This window comes from Elephantulus edwardii, unplaced genomic scaffold, assembly GCF_000299155.1.
Source record: "Elephantulus edwardii isolate Elephantulus edwardi_28Jun2011 unplaced genomic scaffold, EleEdw1.0 scaffold00008, whole genome shotgun sequence".
NCBI classification, from domain to species: domain Eukaryota; kingdom Metazoa; phylum Chordata; class Mammalia; order Macroscelidea; family Macroscelididae; genus Elephantulus; species Elephantulus edwardii.
Window position 1 is genome coordinate 34,909,774 of NW_006399758.1, and position 19,646 is coordinate 34,929,419.

Genomic DNA, 19,646 nt, shown 5'->3' on the forward strand with positions numbered 1-19,646 from the left:
AATATTTTTAACTTAGTCTTTAAATTGACTTCATTGCTCTTTAGGTATTTGGCAAGGAGTCTAATAGCAGATTTTCCCAATTATATATACCTCCAAATATCCTGACTCTTGGTATCAAGGGCTTTGACTATGAGTTCAAGCAAAACGAAATTGTTGACAATTTCAATCTTTTCTCTATCTATCATGACGTTGCCTACTGACCCAGTCATGAAAATTTTGTTTTCTTGATGTTGAGATGTAATTCATTTTGATGGCTGTAGTCTTAGATCTTTTGTAGCAAGTTCCTCAAGTCCTCCTCAGTATCAGCAAGTACTTTGTGTCATATTTATAAGGAGATTGTTCATAAATATTCCTCTGATCCCAATGCCACAGTCTTCTTTATAAAGTTGAGCTTTCAAATTATATTCTGAATAGGTATGGTGAAAGGATACAGTCCTGACACATACTTTTCCCAAATATAAACCATACAGTGTTCTGCTCTATTCAGACAACAGCTTCTTGCTCGAGATATAGGTTTTCTATAAGCATAATTAAATATTCTTGAATTCTCATTCTTCTCTGTTAGCCATAGCGCGTTATGACTCACACAGTTAAATGCTTTTGCATAGTCAATAAAATACAAACAGACATTCCTCTGGTATTCTCTGCTCTCAGCCAAGATCCATCTGACATCAGCAATAATAAATATCTCTGGTGCCATGGCCTCTTCTAAATCCAATTTGAACTACTGTAAATTCTCTGTAAGTACAGAGTTCTGTTGTTGCTGTTGTTGTTGCTGTTGATTGCCTTTGAGTTGAGCACTACTCATAGTGATCCTATGAAGAAAAATCCTGAAATCTTTCTATAACTATTGACATTTATGAAAGTTCATAGAGTTTCCAGAGGTATGTTGTTTAGGAAGTGGATGGATTCCAGCCATGCATAAATAGGCATTGAGCACTTATGATCAAAGAGCAGATGAGTTATGAAATGACATCAAATATATCATCTATGAAGAGAGAAAAAAATATTACAAAGGCATGTGGGAAAGATAAAAGAAAAAAGGATGCTGTAAAGACTCTAAAAATTATTATAGAGTGTTGAGAAGCCAAAAGTAAGGAACGAGATGCCAAAGTAAATGAACCAAAGATTTCAAAGAGCAGCTCAAGACAAAGTATTACAATGGGAGGTGCAAAGAGCTGGAGCTCTATAATAAAGAAGATTTCACTCAGCATTTTTAAACCTGAAAGAACTAAAAAACAAAATTAAGGCTCAGATTTTAATACTGAGTTGCTATGTAAAGAACCTTAAATGATTGAGGAAGCATTATTGAAGATGAGACTAAATCACAGAGTCATTAGACCAAAAAGAGTCGATCAACACTGAAATATTTCAGAAAGTAACATATGATAAAGAGTCAATGGAGATGAAAGGGGGGAAGTTCAAGCTTTATTGAAGGTATTGGCAATAATAAAGTCTCAGGAACCAGAGACACAGCAACTGACATATTTCAACTAATAGATGTAGCCTTGCTACTCTGTGCCAGAAAATTTGGAAGTCAGTTTCCTGGCCAGTGTACTTTGATAAGATCCATATTCTTTGCCTCATTACCAAGTAAGGTGTTCCAAAAGAGCATGGAAACTATCAAACAAATTGTTTTAAACAAGTACAATGATATTTCAAGTAACAGTGTTATCATGCAATCAGAGTTAACTTTTTCCTAGACAGTAGAGTTATATAGACTTGATGGCATAGAAATCACGACTAAACCTTGGAACGTTCTTCTCTGAGCAGCCATGAGAAAAAAAGAGGTAATGGAAAATGCCAAAGATTCTATAAAAAAGATAGTTAAAAAAGAATCCATGAGATACTAAAGAACAAAATAGTTATTTTGTTCATTATGCTTATTTAAAGTAGTTACTATCCTTATGCTCAATTAAATTAAGCATCTTACAAAAAGAAAATTGATTCAGGCTTGTGAATCATACACCAAATAAATTTCTGTCTCTATTTCTTTATGGTTCCAATATATAGGATAAGTATAAACTGTGTACTCTTCTCATCATAGATTTTCTATGAGAGAGGTTAAAGTAATGTCTCTAACAAAGACAATTATGATTTAGGGCCCTTGAATGTATTTTGATGGGAAAGTCTGCTGTTAGAGACCTCTCCAAAGTACTGAAGAGCAATGGTGTCACTCTGGAGATTAAGATGCACCTGATATAGGTCATGGTCTTTGCAATCACTTGCTATGTGTCAGAGAGTTGGACAAAGACTAGGGAGGATAGGAGAATTGATGCATTTGAGTTGTGGTGATAGAAAAGAGTATTGATTGTACCATGGACCAGATTCAAAATGGAGAGGATTAAACCAGGCTTCTCCTTGGAGGTAAAGATTCTGAAGCTTTGTCTGACATACTTTGAACATGTTGCAAGGAGGGACCAGTCATTGGAGAAGGATGTAATGCTTGGGAGGGTGGAGGGGCTGAGTAAGAGAGGAAGGCCCTCTATAAGGTGGATTGATTCAGTGACTGGGGTAATTGGGGCAGGTGAGATTGGCATAGGATACAGCAGGGTTTAGGGTTGTTGTACATAGGATTGCTATGACTAGCAGGCAACTCGATGGCACCTAACAACAACAACAATAACGTATTCTTTTATACAAAAATATCATCTATTCAATGAATAAATAAATTTAAGTCATGTCCCTTACTGAAACTCAATATTTTGCAACTAATATCCAGTAATCCTTTTATTTCAAATTAGGGAATTTTCTTGCCAATTTCCAAGTTTTAAAGTGTGCCATTACAAAGAAGAGTTTTGGAGATGTAGAGAATTTCATAGATCCCTTTAAATTTTATAATGTAGAGAACTCTACTTTCATTTAGTTACTTGAAAAACTTTGTTCTTTTTGCAATGTATGTAGGTTCTGAATCCAAGTGTCCCGAGTTGTCCTGTCACGGACAAGCTGTGGAATCTTGGGCAGTTAATGAGGCTCACTCAGGCCTAGATTACTGTGTAATTATTGACACCATACAGACAAAGAGCCTCAACATTACAGGTTCGCACAGTTTTAATAGTTTATTTCTCCTTCAACAAATTCAGCCCTTCTTAGGCATTTTGAGTCCCAGATTTTAGTGCCAAGATTTTTTTTCTCTGTGTCTGAAAATCAGTATCTTTTTTTTAAAAGATAATAACTTTCTCACTTGATTCTATATAGTAAATTTCTTCTCCACTATCACCATAAATCTTTAAAGTTTCCTCTGAGATTCTTGACAGCTTCTGATAACACATAGTAATACGCACTTTGAAGTAGACTTGGCTTTTTGCTAGAAGTTTTCCCGGCATATTGCCTCCAATAGTGTGTTGTTTTCCTCTGAAGTTATATGATACTTTTCACCTGTACAGTCAATAAAAAGTCTCAGTGTTTTATTCAAATACACTTTGACATTTCAATTCACCCTGTGTTATTTTTAATAGTGCTTTCATACTGTATGTAGTTTCTTTCTTTGGAATCACTTGGCATTAAACCACCAATATTTTTTTTCCCTTGGAAAAGTGATTTTTATTATTATTTATTTTCCATTTGATTTCCTCCCCTTATTCATTCATTGTTGCACCTCTATTCCCACCCCTCCCCCTAGTTTACTTTTCTCTTTGAAAAGAAAAAAAAATTCTTCCATTGTTGTACAATCCCCAACCCTCCAAGTTCTCAATCCACATTACCATGCATTTCTTTTTCTGATATCTTGTCATGAAAATAGCACCTAATCATATATTCCTCCTAAACAGTTCTCTCTCTCTGTTTCAACACAGTATACATTATTTATCCCCTCTTTTCTTAGGTTCCCCCACACCCTGATGTCAGTCCCATTTGACAACAGTGGCACTATGTAGTATTTGTCCTTTTGTCACTGAGATATTTTATTCAGGATACTGTCCTCTAGGGTCACTCATTTTGTATAATGTTTTATGAGTTCCTTGTTTTTCAATTCACTTAAGTATTCCATTGTGTGAATATACTACAGCTTCTCTATCCATTGATTTGTTGATGGGCATTCGGGTTGTTGTTGTTTCCAACTCTGCTATTGTGAACAAAGCAGCAATAAACATGGTTTACAGTTCTGGTTTCTTTATGGTATATTCCCAGTAGTGAATTGCTGGGTCAAATGATTTTTCTATTTCCAACTCTTTCAGAAAGTACCATAAAGCCTTCCATAGTGGTTGTACCATTTTACACTCCCACCAACAGTGAACAAGGGTTCCAGTTTCTCCACAACCTCGCCAGCATTCATTGTTTGCTGCTCTGTTGAATTTTTCTATTGTTACTTGAGTGAGATGATATCTCATAGTTGTTCTGATTTGCATCTCTCTTAGATCTAGGGATTTTGAACATTTTTTCATGTGTTTGTTCACCATCTGAATGTCTTCTTCAGTGAAGTGTCACTTCATACCCTGTGTCCTTTTTCAGTTGGTTGTATACCTTTATCTTGTTGTGGTGCTCAAATATTCTATGCATTCTAGATATAAGTCCCTTATCTGACATGTCATAACCAAATATTTTTTACAGTCTGTGGTTTCTTTTTTGTTTCTGTTGGAGAAATGTTTGGATGCTCATAGGGATTTGATTCTTAGAAGGTCCCATTCATCTATTTTATCCTCTCCTGGTTGTAGGCTTTTCAAGATGCTTGGAAGACTGTTCATGTTGTGAATTAGGACTTCTAGAGTTCTACCTCCTTCTTGCCAATTTGGATACCTCTTATTTCCTTCTTTTGTCTTATTGCTATTGCTAAGACTTCCAATACAATGTTGAATAGGAGAGGTAATAGTGGGCATCCTTGCCCTAGTTCATGTTCTCAAAGAGAATGCTTTTTATCTCTCTCCATTGAGAACAATGTTGGCTCTTGGGTTTGCATATATAATTTTTATTATGTTGAAGAAATTCTCCTCTAATCCTATTTTGTTGAGTATTTTAATCAGGAAAATGTGTTGGATTTTGTCAAAGGACTTTTCTGTATCAATTGATAGAATCATGTGGTTCTTGTTCTTTGCTTTGTTAACGTGATGATTGACATTGATTGTTTTTTTGATGTTGAACCATTCTTGCATACCTGTTTTGAATTCCACTTGGTCATGGTGAATTATATTTTTGATACGTTGTTGAATTCTATAGACCAGGATTTTATTCACGATTTTTGCATCTATGTTCATGAGAGAAATTGGCCTATAGTTTTCTATTTTTTGGTGACTTCACCTGGCATTGGTATCACGAATATGTTTGTCTCATTAATTGAGTCTGGGAGAATTCCATAGTTTTACTTTCTGAAATAGTTTATGTAGAATTAGTGACGGTTATTCTCTGAATGTTTGATAAAAATCACGTGTAAAACCATCTAGTCCAGGGCTTTTTTAGCTGGAATTTGTTTTATTACCTTTTCCATTTCATCTTTTGTAATAGGCCTGTTCAGGTATTCAATTTTGCTTGGTGTCATTTTAGGTAGATTGTGAATTTCTAAGTATTTGTCCATTCATTTCTTCTAGGTTTTCATTTTTGTTTGAGTATAGTTTTTCATAATATGCCAGTATTGTCTTTTTATTTTAGTTGGTTCTTTGTGACATTGCCCATTCCATCTTTTATTTGTATTATTTGTGTCTTTTCTTCTTTTCCTTTGTTAGTTTTACTAGTGTTTTGCTGATTTTATTGACCTTTTCAAAGAATCAACTCCTAGGGTTTTTGATGGTTTCAATTATCTTTTTTTTTTTCAAAAATTGCATTTATTTCTGCTCTAATTTTTATAATTTCAGTTTTTTTAGAGAAAGCAAGTTTTCTTGCTGTTCTTTTTCAATGTGTTAGAGATTTTGGGTTAGAGAGTCAGTGATCATTTTGTTTTTCTTGCTTTTCTATATGGTTGCTTATTGCTATAAATTGACCTCTGATTACTGCTTTGGCTGTTTTAGTGGTGTTTTCATTGTCATTTGTTACAAGAAACTTTTTAATTTAATTTTTTATTTTTTCTAGTACCCACTCATGTTCAAGCAAGGTGGTATTCAGCTTCCAAATGTATGGTTTTTTTTCTCCTTTTTTCTCAGTTATTAATTTCTAATTTTGTAGTATTGTGCTCTGAGAAGATGTATTATTATCTATGTTTTTTAATTTATTGAAGTTGCCTTGTCACCTAACATGTGATTTATTCTGGAGAATGTTTTACACACATTGGAGAAGAAGCTGTACTGTGGTTTTTGGAGTGCATTACCCTATAAATATCTATGAGATTGTATTTGTTTATTGTGTGGTTTACTTCTTCAGCATCTTTGTTGACTTTCTTTCTGGTAGTTCTATATTTTCTTGAGAGTGGTGTATTGCAATCTCCAACTATTATAGTAGTGCTGTCCTTTTTCAGTTTTGTTAATGTTTATTTTATATATTTTGCAGGTCTTTCATTTGGTGCATAGATATTTATTATTGTTATGCCTATTATTCTATTATTTAAAGTTTATCTATTTATAGTTGCACTCTATGATGATGAAACTCTGTTTTCTATTGTTTTAAATATGACCAAGAAAAGGCTCAGTGTAATCCTCATAAATTGATTAATAAAGCATGTTTGGGAATGCTGGTTAGAGTACTTCATCTCTAAAATATCTTATTTCTAAGAAGGAGTTCTGGTGGCTTCTTGCTGTTGTTTTAGGTGCTGATTTGATTTCTATCCGGAGGGAATAGCAGATATGAACCTGCCCTGTCCTGTCACCTCATCATCATCTCCAACATAATTGATCCCATCACTGCAGTCATTATCTCAATCCATCTTGTTGAGGTCCTTCTTCACCTCCATGGACCCTTTCCGAGCATGATGTCCCTCTCTAATATTAACCTTCTATAGATTTACTGCCTCTGAAAATCCTCTGGAGGGTAAGCTATGGGTCAGTTCTGACTTCATGGTCCATAAGCTCACATATTCAAAGTATGTGAGATTAAGCTTTATCATCTTTGCTTCCAAAGAGCTCTCTGGCTGCACTTTCTCTAAGATATATCTGTTAATTCTTTTGGTAGTCCATGAGATGGGTATTCAACACTCTTTTCCAATACCACAGTTCAAAGGCATCAATTCTTCTGTCATCTTTGTTCATTGTTCAACTTGCAGACTCACAGTAAATAACTGAAAAGACTATAATCTGAATCAAGTGCAGCTTAGTCTTCAAACTGACTTCCTCATGGAGAGGTTCTTGGAGGTTCATGGAGGTGAACTTGTCCAAAGTGAGAATTCTCTTGATCTTCTGATTGCTGGTACCAAGGGTATTGATTATGGTTCTAAGTAAGATGAAGTCATTATTCAGTCTTTTCTCGATCTATGATGATGTTGTCTATTGATCTAGTGGTAAGGACCTTTGGTTTCTTGATGTTGAGATTCAGGAGAGGTTGCTGTTGTTGTTGCTGTTGTGTCAGAACCAACTCACAACTGACCCTCCAGTGTGTTTTTAGAGACAATTAACAGAGGAGAATTTACATCCTTTTCTTGTGGAATAGCTGGTGAATTCAAACCACATTCCTTTGGAATGGCAATGCAGCGTCTTACCATTAGACTACCAGAGCTCCCCTGTTGTTGTGTACCATCAATTTCACTTTGGTGTATTTTCAGAGGTAGCTAATCCCACAAGAGGAAATTACTCATCTCTCTCTGACCAAGTATCTGCCGGATTTGAACCACAAGGCTCCAAGACTGCAGCTCAGCTTCTTACCACTAGGCCATCAGAGTTTCCCTATGACTCCCCTAATGGTAAGGAATTGTCTTGCCAACCCAAAGGTATGCTTTCCATAGGTTGACCAACTCCACAGAACACAACATCTTACTTACAACAGATTACTCATGCCAATCCAAGAATAGTTACCGTTAAGAATGTTGTTGTTGTTGTTGTTGTTGATTGCCATGGAGTTCAGCACGACTCCAAGTGACCTATGAACAAAAGGCCTGAAGCCTTTCTACAACCATGGTCATTTATCAAAATTCTTAGAGTTTCCAGAGACATGCTGTTTAGGAAGTGGATGCCATCCTGCTTCCAAACATGCATAATAGGTGACTGGAAAGGTCATGACGTAAAACTGATGTCACTACTTTCAGGACTTTGGAGAGGACAGAAGACTTGACAAATGCTGTAATACCTTTAAAAAAATTAATACATATGAGGCTAAAGTCCCAGAATTATGCACATTTTTTTCCATCTGTATGTTGCAGATTGCAAATGAATCCTATTCCAATTCTGACACTGTGTTTTCTTCGTATAGTCCAGCTTCTAGAATAACATAGACTGAGAAAGTATAATGAAGGAATATAATGCTGGTGCCATGCCTTTCTTGATTTTAAACCATCCAGATCCTCCCTTCCCCTTTGTGTCATCTACAAAACTATCTCTTTAATACAACTTATAAATGTATAGGTTATTCCCATCCTCATATGAACCTAGAGACTCTATTGAAAGCTTTTTCTTAATAAACACTTTCTCTGCCTAAAGATCAATGCTTCCTTTCCTAACTGCTCACTCAGACCCTCTCTCCACTACCTGGAATTCTTCCAATAGTTCACTATTGTATTTTTTCCTTTTCTCCTTTCCTCCTTCTATTGGGACCTCTGTCACTCTGCATGATTAATAAACTTGATTATAATAATAATATCTTCCCTGAACATTAGTTTACACTCCCTATCTTAACTGAAATCTAGCCTTTACCAGAAAGCACAAATAGAGAACAAAGCTACTCTGCCACCTACACCTACATTATTTTACATTTTGCTGATCTTTTTATTATTTAAAAACTACATATAACCTTTCCCTGCATCTAACCAATGACCATTGGGGGTCATTGTACAGGTTCTGTATGAGCATCATTGAGTATTCTGGAATTCCCATTCTTGTTATGGTTATCCATAATTTGTTATGATCATCATGGTTGAATGTCTCTGCCTAGTCAATGAATCCTAAGTAACTATCTTCTGTAAGATTATTTTACATAATACTCAGAAATAGGTAAAACCACATTTCATTTTTCTTAAGATTATATACATATTTTCTAATATAAAGTAAAAAACACAATATTAGGATATTTAGTTTCTCTATCTGTGGTTAGGTGTGTCAGAGACAATAAGATTGGCACACAGGATAGAGCAGGGTTTAGGGCTGTTGTACATAGGGCCACTATGAGTCTCTGGCGACTCAATGGCACCTAACAATAACAACATCTAAAAATGAAAGATCTAGTTTTTTATTTAGGTGGTGAGTGTGGATAGTTTATGGCTATTAATATTTTTACATACTTCCTAAACATTATAAAGTTTCTAAATTACATGTACAGTTATAAGAGTAGACTGTTTAGGAAAAATATGTATAGTTCTTTTATGGATAATATGGAAAAGCTGAAAATGCATTTGAAAGGACTTATTTTGACTCTAGGCAAAAGTATACATATTAAATCATTTCCACATTGAGATTAGGGTGACACGGTTGTTTCACTTTATATCTAAGCTTATTCAATGAAATCTTTTATATAACTGGGACACACTAAACTCGGAATAAATTTATGTATAAGCATTGAATTTAGAGTTATATGAGGGAAGTATTCTACTTTAAATATGGATTCAACAGCACTGTTTATGGCTTACTACAAAAAGAAAAAAATATACTGCGTAAAGTTACAAAAAATACTGTCTTTTTAGTAAAAGTCAAATTTTGTAAAGCATGTTAATATATAAAGAAAAATATAATAACAAATTAATGTTAAGTCATTAGATATATTGAATTTTATAACCAGGAAAGGAAATGAACATGTGATGTGTGCTTCTTTGTGACTACACATACCTTCATTCGTTATTTTTACTAAATTTTAAAAATTTGATTTCTATGTAAAGCAGACATTAGGTGTGTTGCCAACCCAAAGTCAAGTGGTTCGAATCCACCAGCTGTTCCATAGGATAATGATGAGCATTCTCCTCTGGTGGTAATTTGCAGACTATGAAAACCACTGGTGGGTCAGCCCTGAGTCAGTTCTGACTCAATGATACATAATTACAACAACACCTTAAATAATATTAAATTTCATATCATCCAAGTGTTGAGGACTTTCATTCATAGGGTTGCTATGAGTCACCTATGTGTCAATGGCACTTAACAACATAGAGAGAGGCCAGTTGGCCTAGAGGACAGAAAGTGATGCTATCAAGCCCAAGGTAGGTGACTCTAATCTGCAGCCCTCAGGCCTGTTTTTAGTTGTTTTTGGTCAAATATTCTTTTAGGTCATATAGCCCTGGTGCGTCCACTTGCCATACAGAGGTAACTCATGGTTGCTGTGAAGCTGAACACTGTGACCCTGATGTGTCAAATGTGATAATGGTTACCTACGGTGGACAGTGTTTGGTGGAGCTCCCTGATTAAAACAAGCTTGGAAGCAGGAGTGGCATCCACTTCTGTAAATAGCTTGCCACCGGAAACCCTATGAACCTGGAGAAAGGATGAAAGTCACGCAAGTGTTGAGGACTTCTGCCTACAACTTGATGGCACTTAACAACAACAACAACATTGTTACTGAGGGCCATCAAGTCAAATATGACTTATAGCAATCCTATTAATAGCCGATCTGGACCCTGTTCTATCCTGTAGCAGCCTCGTGATCTCTAACATATGTAAACCCATTGCTGCAGTCACTTTGTTAAACTGTCTCATTGACGGTCTTCCTCACTTCCACTGACTCTCCACTTTACCAAGCATGACGTCCATTTCCGGGGAAAAGCCTCTTCTAGCAGCATGTCCAAAGTATGTGAGACAATGCTTTGTCATTCTTTTCTCCAAGGAGGAGGCTGCTGTACTTTTCCCAAGGCATCTGTTTGTTCTTTTGGTAGTCTATGGTATGTATTTTCAGTACTCTTCTGCAATACCATAACTCAAAGGCATAACTTTACTTCTGTTATTCTTATTAATTTTCTTGCTCTCAGAGAACATAGTAAGTAACTGGAAAGATGATGGTTTGAATCAGATGCAATTAAATCTTTAAACTTATATCATTGTTCCTTAGTTCTTTGTTTGTTTGCTTGTTATTGTTGTTTGGGGTTTTTGGTTGTTGTTGTTGCCTTTAGTGCTTTGGAGAAGTCACCCACAGTAGATTTTTTCAATGGAACACATCTTATTTCTTGACTGCTGTTACCAAGATTGTTGATTGTGGATCAAAGTAAGATGAAATTGTTGACAACGTCAGTCATTTCCCCATCTATCATAATGCTGCCTATTGCTCTAGGTGTGAGAATTTTTGTTTTCTCTTAGGAAGCAATCCATATTGAAAACTGTAGTCTTTGATCTTCTGCAGCAAAAACCTCAAGTCCTCCTCACTTTCAACAAATCACTAATGTGTATTCTTCCAATTCTGATCCCACATTCTTCTTCATATAGTCACTTCTTGAATGATTTGCTGAGCATATGGATTGAATAGGTGTGGAGAATGAATACATCCCTGGTGCATACCTTTTTTTATTTTAAACCATGCGATATTTTTTTGCTCTGGTTGAGCATCTTGGTTTATGTATAGATTTCATGTAAGCATAATCAAGTGTTTTTGAGATTATAATTTTTCTCATTTTTCTTGACCATAGTTTGTTATAACTCATACAGTTGAATGCTTTTGCATAATCAATAAAACACAGGTAAACATTCTTCTAATATTTTGTGTTTTCAGACAGCATCCATCTGACATTAGCAATGATATCACTGGTGCAATGATTTTATATTATGCTTGAACTTCTGGTAGTTCTCCATCCATATACTGTTCTAACCATTTTTGGATCATCTTCAACAATATTTTTCTTACATGTGATATTAATGCTATAGTTTGATAATTTCCTCATTCTGTTTTATTACCCGCATTGGGAATAGAACAAATATGGATTTCTTCCAGTCAGTTTCCAAGGAACTGTCTTCCAAATTTCCTGGTACAGCCAGGGCTGTATCTGTTGATTGAAGCATGCCAATTTGTATAGCATCAATTCTTAGGGTCTTATTTTTGCCAACACTTTCAATGAAGCTTAAACTTCTTCACTCCTCAGCAATGGCTCTTCATCGTACACTACTTCCTGAAATATTTCAGTGTTGACCGATTATTTTTGGTACAGTGACAAGAGTATTCCCTCTTTCTTTTTTCTTTTCTTCTATTTGGATCATTAAAATTTTCCCATAGCCTCTCAGTATTGCAACTTGATGTTTGAATTTGTTTTTCAGTTATTTTAGCTTGAAAAATGCTGAGAGAATGTTTCTCATTAACTTTCCAACTCTTGCTCTCTGCACGTTCCATATAATACTACTTTGTCTTGGTGTGTTGTTTTTTTTTAAATCCTGACCCCAAAGAGATCCTAGAAACAGATTATCATCTTTTATCTACAGTTTTCCTACTCATCTTTTTTTAAGAAAACACCAAACCACAACACCCCATTTTATTTTTTAAATATTTCTTTTTTAAAAAATTCTTTTTATTTTATACTGATTTCCTTATAAAGTTTGTATCATTGTTTTTCCACACTAGATTGCTCTTTGAAATTTTCTGTTCATCCCTTTTTACTTTGGCATCTCTTCACTTTCTTTTGGCTTTTCAATGCTTTTTGCAGTTTTCAGAGTCTCTTCTGACATCCATTTTGGTCTCTTCCTTCCTCTCTTTGTAAGAACCTTTTACTCTCTTTATAGATAATCTGTTTGGTGTCATTTCACAGTTCATTGTCTTAAAACATTAGTGTTCAATGCCTCAAACCTATTCTTGAGATGACTTTTACACTCTGGTGGGACAGATCCAAAGTTGTGTTTCCTTTTTGAGGACTTGTTTCATTTTCTTCAATTTCAGTTTCAACTTGCACATGAGTAATTTTTATGGTTTGTTTCAAAAATCATCACCTGGACTGATTCTGACAGCTGATACTGAGCTTTTCCAATGATTCTTTCTATATATGTAATTATTCTGTGTCTGTGTGCTACATTGTATGAAGTCCATGTGCTTGGTCACCATCTATGTTTCTTAAAGAATATATTTACCATAGATAAAACATATTGTGTACAACATTCAATAATTCAATTTCCATTCTCAGTTCTCTCTCAAAGTTAACACTTTTTAACTACCATTCATTCTACTTTGTTGCTAACATTTACATTCAACTCACCCGATTATTATTAGTGAATCTTGACTCCAGCTTAGTCAGATTCAGTCTGTAAAACTCTGTAGAATTCCTCAGTTTCTTAATCTTTAACTTCAATGTTAATTGAACATATATTACATATGTTACATATATTTGGATATTACAATAATGTTTACAACACTAATCTTGCATGATATTTTTAGCTATTAGTTCAACCCCATTTTTATTCAACTTTTCATTTTACGCATACTAGACCATGTGATTGTCTAATTTAAAGTTTCCAGTTCAGTTCATATCAGGTGTCTAATTCCTAGAATGTCTTTCCTTGTGCATTCTATTTCACTTATACAACTTCCTGTTTCTCTATATCCATACTTTGTACTTTCCTTATTCCAATTATTATTGGATGTTTGCAGCTGTTTTCCCCCATTTTTTAGTGACTTGCCATCCGGGCTCTTTGCTCCTCTGTTATTCATAGGATTTCCAATGCTTCTGAATTGGATAGCTAATCCTGCTTCCTGGTATGTGGTAATGGGAGCTCTGATGAAATCTGTTTACCATAGGTGGCCCTGCTGGCATTTGAAGTACCTGTGACATAGCTTCAAGCATCACAACAATCTCAAAATTACCCCAGTACAGCAAATTGACAGACAAGTGTTGTAGTGACTACAGGAAACACTAAACAAACAATCATATGTGCACCCAAGCAGTAAAATAAATAGAAATATGCAAATCACTCATTCAGTTCAACAGATAAATAGATAGATATTGTATTTCTAACAGCAAGCCATTGAAACAATCACACACACAAATATCGTAGTGCAAAACTGCCCTCTCTGGCCCTGCCTGAGGAAACCAGTTTGGATGTGGGTCCTGGGCACTGGCTCCTACTCTATATTTTGTATAAAAAAATCCTTTCATTTTTAACACATATTCTTCCTTATGCCACTGTAAATAAGTTACTTTTCATTTCTATAGTATAACAATTAGATATGGAAGAGCAATTCTAACTACCATGTTGGGAGGATTATTTATAGTGGATAAACTATACTCCTATGTAGCAAACATATTCACTAACAATTTCTCCCAAGTAATAGGAAAAGAAATATTTTCTGATATTAATGATATAAAAAATTGGTTGTACATAATCAGCCAATAATATTAATTGAATATTGTTTTTCAGTTATTTACCATTCTGCCCCCCACCAGCAATCTGCACATAGGGACCTCTTTAAATCATTGAGAAAAAATTATGTCAGTTTGAGAACTAAGGTGTGCCTGATTCAGGCCATACATAGTCTTATGTGTGTTATGCACCTGAGAGCTGGACAGTGAATAAGGATGACAGAAAATGAATTGATGCCTTTGAGCAGTGTTGTTGGAGAACACTGAACAACCCATGGATAGCTGAAATAACAAGATAATAATATATTTTGGAGAGGGTGCAGCCAGAGTGCTCTTTGGAGACAAGCATGATAAGGCTTCACTTCACATACTTTGGGCATTTTGCTAGAAGGAGCTGTTCCTTGGAGAGGGACATGATGCTTGGGAGGAGGGAGAGTCAGCAAAGGAGAGGAAGACCTTTGGTCAGGTGGATTGTTGTGGTGACTGCTGCAATGGGCTCTTGAGTGTCAGAAAGTGTGGGGCTAGCACCGGAAAGAACAGGGTTCAGATCTTTTGTTCATAGGGTTGCTATGTGTCCTACTTGAGTTGACAGCACCTAACGGTAATAATCATTGTTGTAATAGAAAACCAATGTTTTTTAACAAATGGATATATATTCCCTCATGATTTAGGAGGCTAGCAGTCCAATTCAGGTTATTGACTTTGAAACACTTCTCTCTTCTGCTAGCTCTAGAGTAATTCCTTGTCGCTTTTAAGTTTCTGCTCTAGGCAATCATTGGGTGGATGATATCACTACTTCTCTTACTTGCTTGTCTGCACTGCTTTTTATCTCAGAAGAGATTGATTTAAGATCTTTGTCAATAAATAAAAGGACCTACCACCATGTTGGCATGTATGCAAGTGATTTACCCAACTCTGTAAGCTGAGCTGTCAACTGGGCCTTAGTACAGAAGAATTCAGTGAAATGATGGAGGAAAAGAAATAGACTCTCCACTCACCATTTATGAACCCCTTCTGTACATGAAAAGAGTACTTTCCTAATGTTTATGTATTGCTGGGGGTCTTTTGCAAACTTCCTGTGATGAAGGTTGAGAATGAGTGTGATGAAAATGGATGAAGGCCTCTCAAAGCAAACCTGAGAATGACTTGACAAACTATAAGTTTTGTTATTGTTGTTTACTGTAGGATTGGAATCGACCCATAGCTGACATTCTGGTGGATTTTCAGAAGCAGTCAATCACATGGGAAGAGGTTGCACATACTTCTCTCACAGAGTAGCTGGTGGCCTCGAACTGCGTGTTTTGGGATTGCAACATAGCTTCTTGTCACTAGTCCACCAGAGCTGTCTGAATTTGGCCTTACTCAACATTAAATTTGATTATCTGAGTTTAATAATGGACATGTGTTTCGTACTCTATACAACAAAGAGCTACGTATGTTGTTGTTTTTGATTGCCTTTGAGTCAAGCAAGACTCCTAGTGACCCCTATGATCAAAAGGTCTGAAACCCCCTCTACAACTACTGATATTTATCAGAGTTCATAGAGTTTCCAGAGGCATGTTGTTTAGGAAGTGGATGCCACTCTTTCTTCTTATAGTAAATTACAAAACTCAAATATCAAAAGACTTAAAAAAGCATTTCTGCTTATATTTGATAATTTAAGGAAAAGCTATTAGGTTTATGTAGCTATTTAATCACTGAATATCTTTGACCTCTGATAAAATATCTTTGTCACTAGTAATCTACCTATTTTAAATGGTCCTTCTTTGAACTCTCACGCTTGAAGAGGCATCTGTTCACCTGGAAGATATCTGTAAAAATACTACATTTTGTTTCTTTGTGATCTCTGTTGTGGCACTCTGGAATTGTTTAAGTCATTCTAGAGATAACATTTATTATCACAATGAATCCAATTATGAGTTACTGAATTCTTTTAAGAAATAAATTTGGAAGAGCTGTGACAAGAAGAAATATGTTTTATAGAATGTTACAATGAATCCCAAAACTAATCTTTGACTAGTGGGAGTTTCACGTTTGTTCAAAATTTGTAATGAACTGTTAAGAGAATTACCGGGGGAGTGAGACAAATTGTGAGTTTACCAAACAAGGATTGTAGTGTAGATTTTATCTTCATCATATGATAATAAAGGAACAGGAGAAATTTAATCTTATAATGTTAAAATTTAGACGTTGAACATGTTGTTCTTTATTTGATTGCTGCTATTGACATTTCTTTGTTGAACTTTCATCTCCATAACTTTTTTGACATGCATATGTTGAAGTCTGTTTTGTGATCAAGATAGAATCAGAAGCTCTGGACACTAACAGCTAATACATCTATATTCCTCTTTTTTCTGTGAATAGATCTACAGCCTTGTCTTTACATATAAGAAAAATCTAGGAAAGTTACTTATATAAAAAATAAGGAGTTTGTGGTTTATCTAGGAATAATTGATAAAATATCACTGTTACTAATGCTGGAGAAAATAAATTCTGTATAATTTATTATAATTAAAGCAAAATGTGATTGTTGTTTGGAAAACAAAACACATCCTACATTAATCCCTTCTCATTAATGTAGTACAAACAACCCATTCTCAAGTGGGATTATAGCCACAGGCAAAGGGATTAGGGTTTATAACACATATTTTGCATGTGAACGATTCAATCTAGAATAAGTAAAAAGAAAATTTAGAAAATTATTTGGTATATGTTACTTGTCAAAATAATATTTTAATTAATTGGTTTAGGTGTTGAAAAACACATTGGTTGAATTAACTTTTTTTTCTTTTTACAACATTAAGTAGATGAAGGTGTATAATCTTGCTGAATTACTTTTCTCTTTGAATTCCATTTAGTTTTGACTTTTTGTAGCTATATATATAAGGATGCCATGAATATAAAGTCTGAAGACAAAATCTAATACAGTGGGAAAGGAGATTTGCTGCCCCAGCTAGTACTAAAAAGTGTATATTCATTAATATTTCTGAAGTATTAAATAAAAAAAATAGAATATATTCCAATTGTGATCTAGTTCATTATGTTAACAGAGCTCTGTAATGCACTAATGGAATGTATTCTAGGCTGTTTAGTGTCGTTATTAGTAATGAAACATATACGATAAGAACAATTTTCCAATAAGTTTTCCAGGTAGAAGTTTTTGCTAATTGATTGTCCTTGCTGTCCCCCTAGAAATAACTTCTATATGAGGAAGCAAATTTATGCCTCAACTCCCTTATGTAGAACACTTGAACAGATCCATCAAAATAAAAGACATTAACAAGTCATAAAAAAACTTTCCACTAATATAAGTTCTGGCTCAGATGTCTTCCCAGTTGAATTCTACCAAACCTTCAAGGAAGAACTATCACGAATTCTACTCAAATTACTTGAAAAAAAATAAAAAAGAAGGAATACCCCCAAAGTCATTCTATTAATTAAGCATAACCCTAATAGCAAAACTAGACAAAGCCATTGCAAAAAAGAAAACTACAAACCAATATCTCTCAAGAATACAGATGCAAAAATCCTTAAGAAAATCCTGACCAATAGAATCCAACAGTGTATAAAAAAAGAATTCATCATGACCAAGTAGGATTCATAACAGGTGTGTAAGAATGATTCCACATAACAAAAACAATCAGTGTAATTCACAAAGTGTAATTTAATAAAGCAAAGGACAAGAACCACATAATCTTATCAACTGATTCAGAAAAGATCATTAGCAAAATTCAACACATCTTCCTGATTAAAACAATAAAATAGTAATAGAAGGAGATTTACTCAACTTAGTGCAAAGTGTATATGCAAAACCAAGAGTCAACATCATTCTCAATAAAGAAAGACTAAAGGCATTCCCCTTTGTGAACAGAGGCCAGACAAGGATGTCCAATGTCACTAATTCTACTCAATATTTATTGGAAGTACTTGCTAGTCCAGTATAACAAAGAAGGAAGTGAGAGGCATCTAGATTGGAAAGAGATGGTAACACTGTTGCTATATGCAGATGATATGATAGTGTACACAGAAAACCCCAAGGCTGCAACAAAAAACCTGTTAGAACTAATAGACCAATTTAGTACAGTGGCAGGATATAAGATCAATATTCAAAAATCAGTGGAAATCCTCTATTGTTACAAAGAAAATACAGAAAAAAAGTAACTAAGCAAGCAATATTCCTTACAATAGCCAACCACAAATTCAGATACTTGGGAATAAACCTAACTAGAGACACAAAGGATCTTTGTAAGGAAAACTACAAAACACTACTGTGAGAAACAATAAAAGACCTAGTATGTTTTAAAATCAAGTAGGGTCTACAGCGGGGCTGTACATAATGGCTGTGCCTTCTTTCCATACCTAGTCAATCAATATGCAGAGTGAATCATCTGAGAATCTGAACTCTATGAAGAAGAGTATGGCATCAGCTCTAGAAGCAGACTTATAAAACACCTGTGGCATGCAGATGATACAACTTTGCTTTCTAAAAGAGAGGACTTGAAAAAGGAATTACATCTCAATATCAAAAAAACAAAAATTCTCACAATTGGAGCAACAGGCCACATCATGATAGGTGAAGAGACAACTGAAGTAGTACCGGGATCCACAATTAATGACTTTGGCAATAGCAGTCATGAAATAAAACACTGTGTAGCATTGGAGAAGTGTGTGGGCAGAATCTTCTCCAATCTACTGAGGAGCAGCAGTGTCAGTTTGTGGACTAAGGTGCGTTCGATCCACACCGTGATCTTTTTAATTACTTCCTATGTATCAGAAAGCTAGACAGTGATTGAGTGTGACAGTACAAGAATTTATGCTTTTGAGTCATGATTCTGGAGAAGAGTGCTGAATATCTAGATTCTACCAGTATATAATTTTTATATTGATTACAGTCTTTAACATTTTCACAGGTTAAGAAATAGAGTTCCTTGTGACTTTGAAGTTTTATCTTGGGCTGCATCCAATACATAGTGATGTAGAGTGGATATAGAAAATAATTGTAAATTCCCCCCTTACATGTGTACTAATAAATAGAAGTGAAGTTAAAGTTACCTTTGGTATTTTTACAGCTTAAACAGTGGAGTACTTTTGGGACTCTGAAAATTTTACCTGAGAATGCATCTGAAACACAGGCAAACACAGTGATGATTGAAGAAGACTGCGAAATTCTTAAAATCCCTGCAAAGGAATTTGCAAAGATAAAAGAGGTAAGACCATATCTACAACAAATATGCATGTAAGTTTGGCAAAACAACAACAACAAAACAATTAATTCTTGTCTCTTCAAAAATAAAAGTCTTCTCCTGGTTGTAGGTTTTCCAGGATACTGGGAAGACTGTTTATGTTGTGGATTAGGACTTCTAGTGTTGTTCCTAGCTTTTCTGTAATGAAG

General features: G+C 34.9%; 1 protein-coding gene across 1 annotated transcript in view; it reads left to right on the plus strand.

The window, feature by feature from the left end:
• The window catches only part of CNBD1 (cyclic nucleotide binding domain containing 1), a 204,226-nt gene that overhangs the window by 135,618 nt on the left and 48,962 nt on the right, over window positions 1-19,646 (plus strand). Inside the window, exon 4 of the mRNA XM_006880560.1 lies at window positions 19,324-19,461. Within this exon, the coding sequence (XP_006880622.1) occupies window positions 19,324-19,461 (138 nt within the window). The remainder of the gene's footprint in view (window positions 1-19,323; window positions 19,462-19,646) is intronic.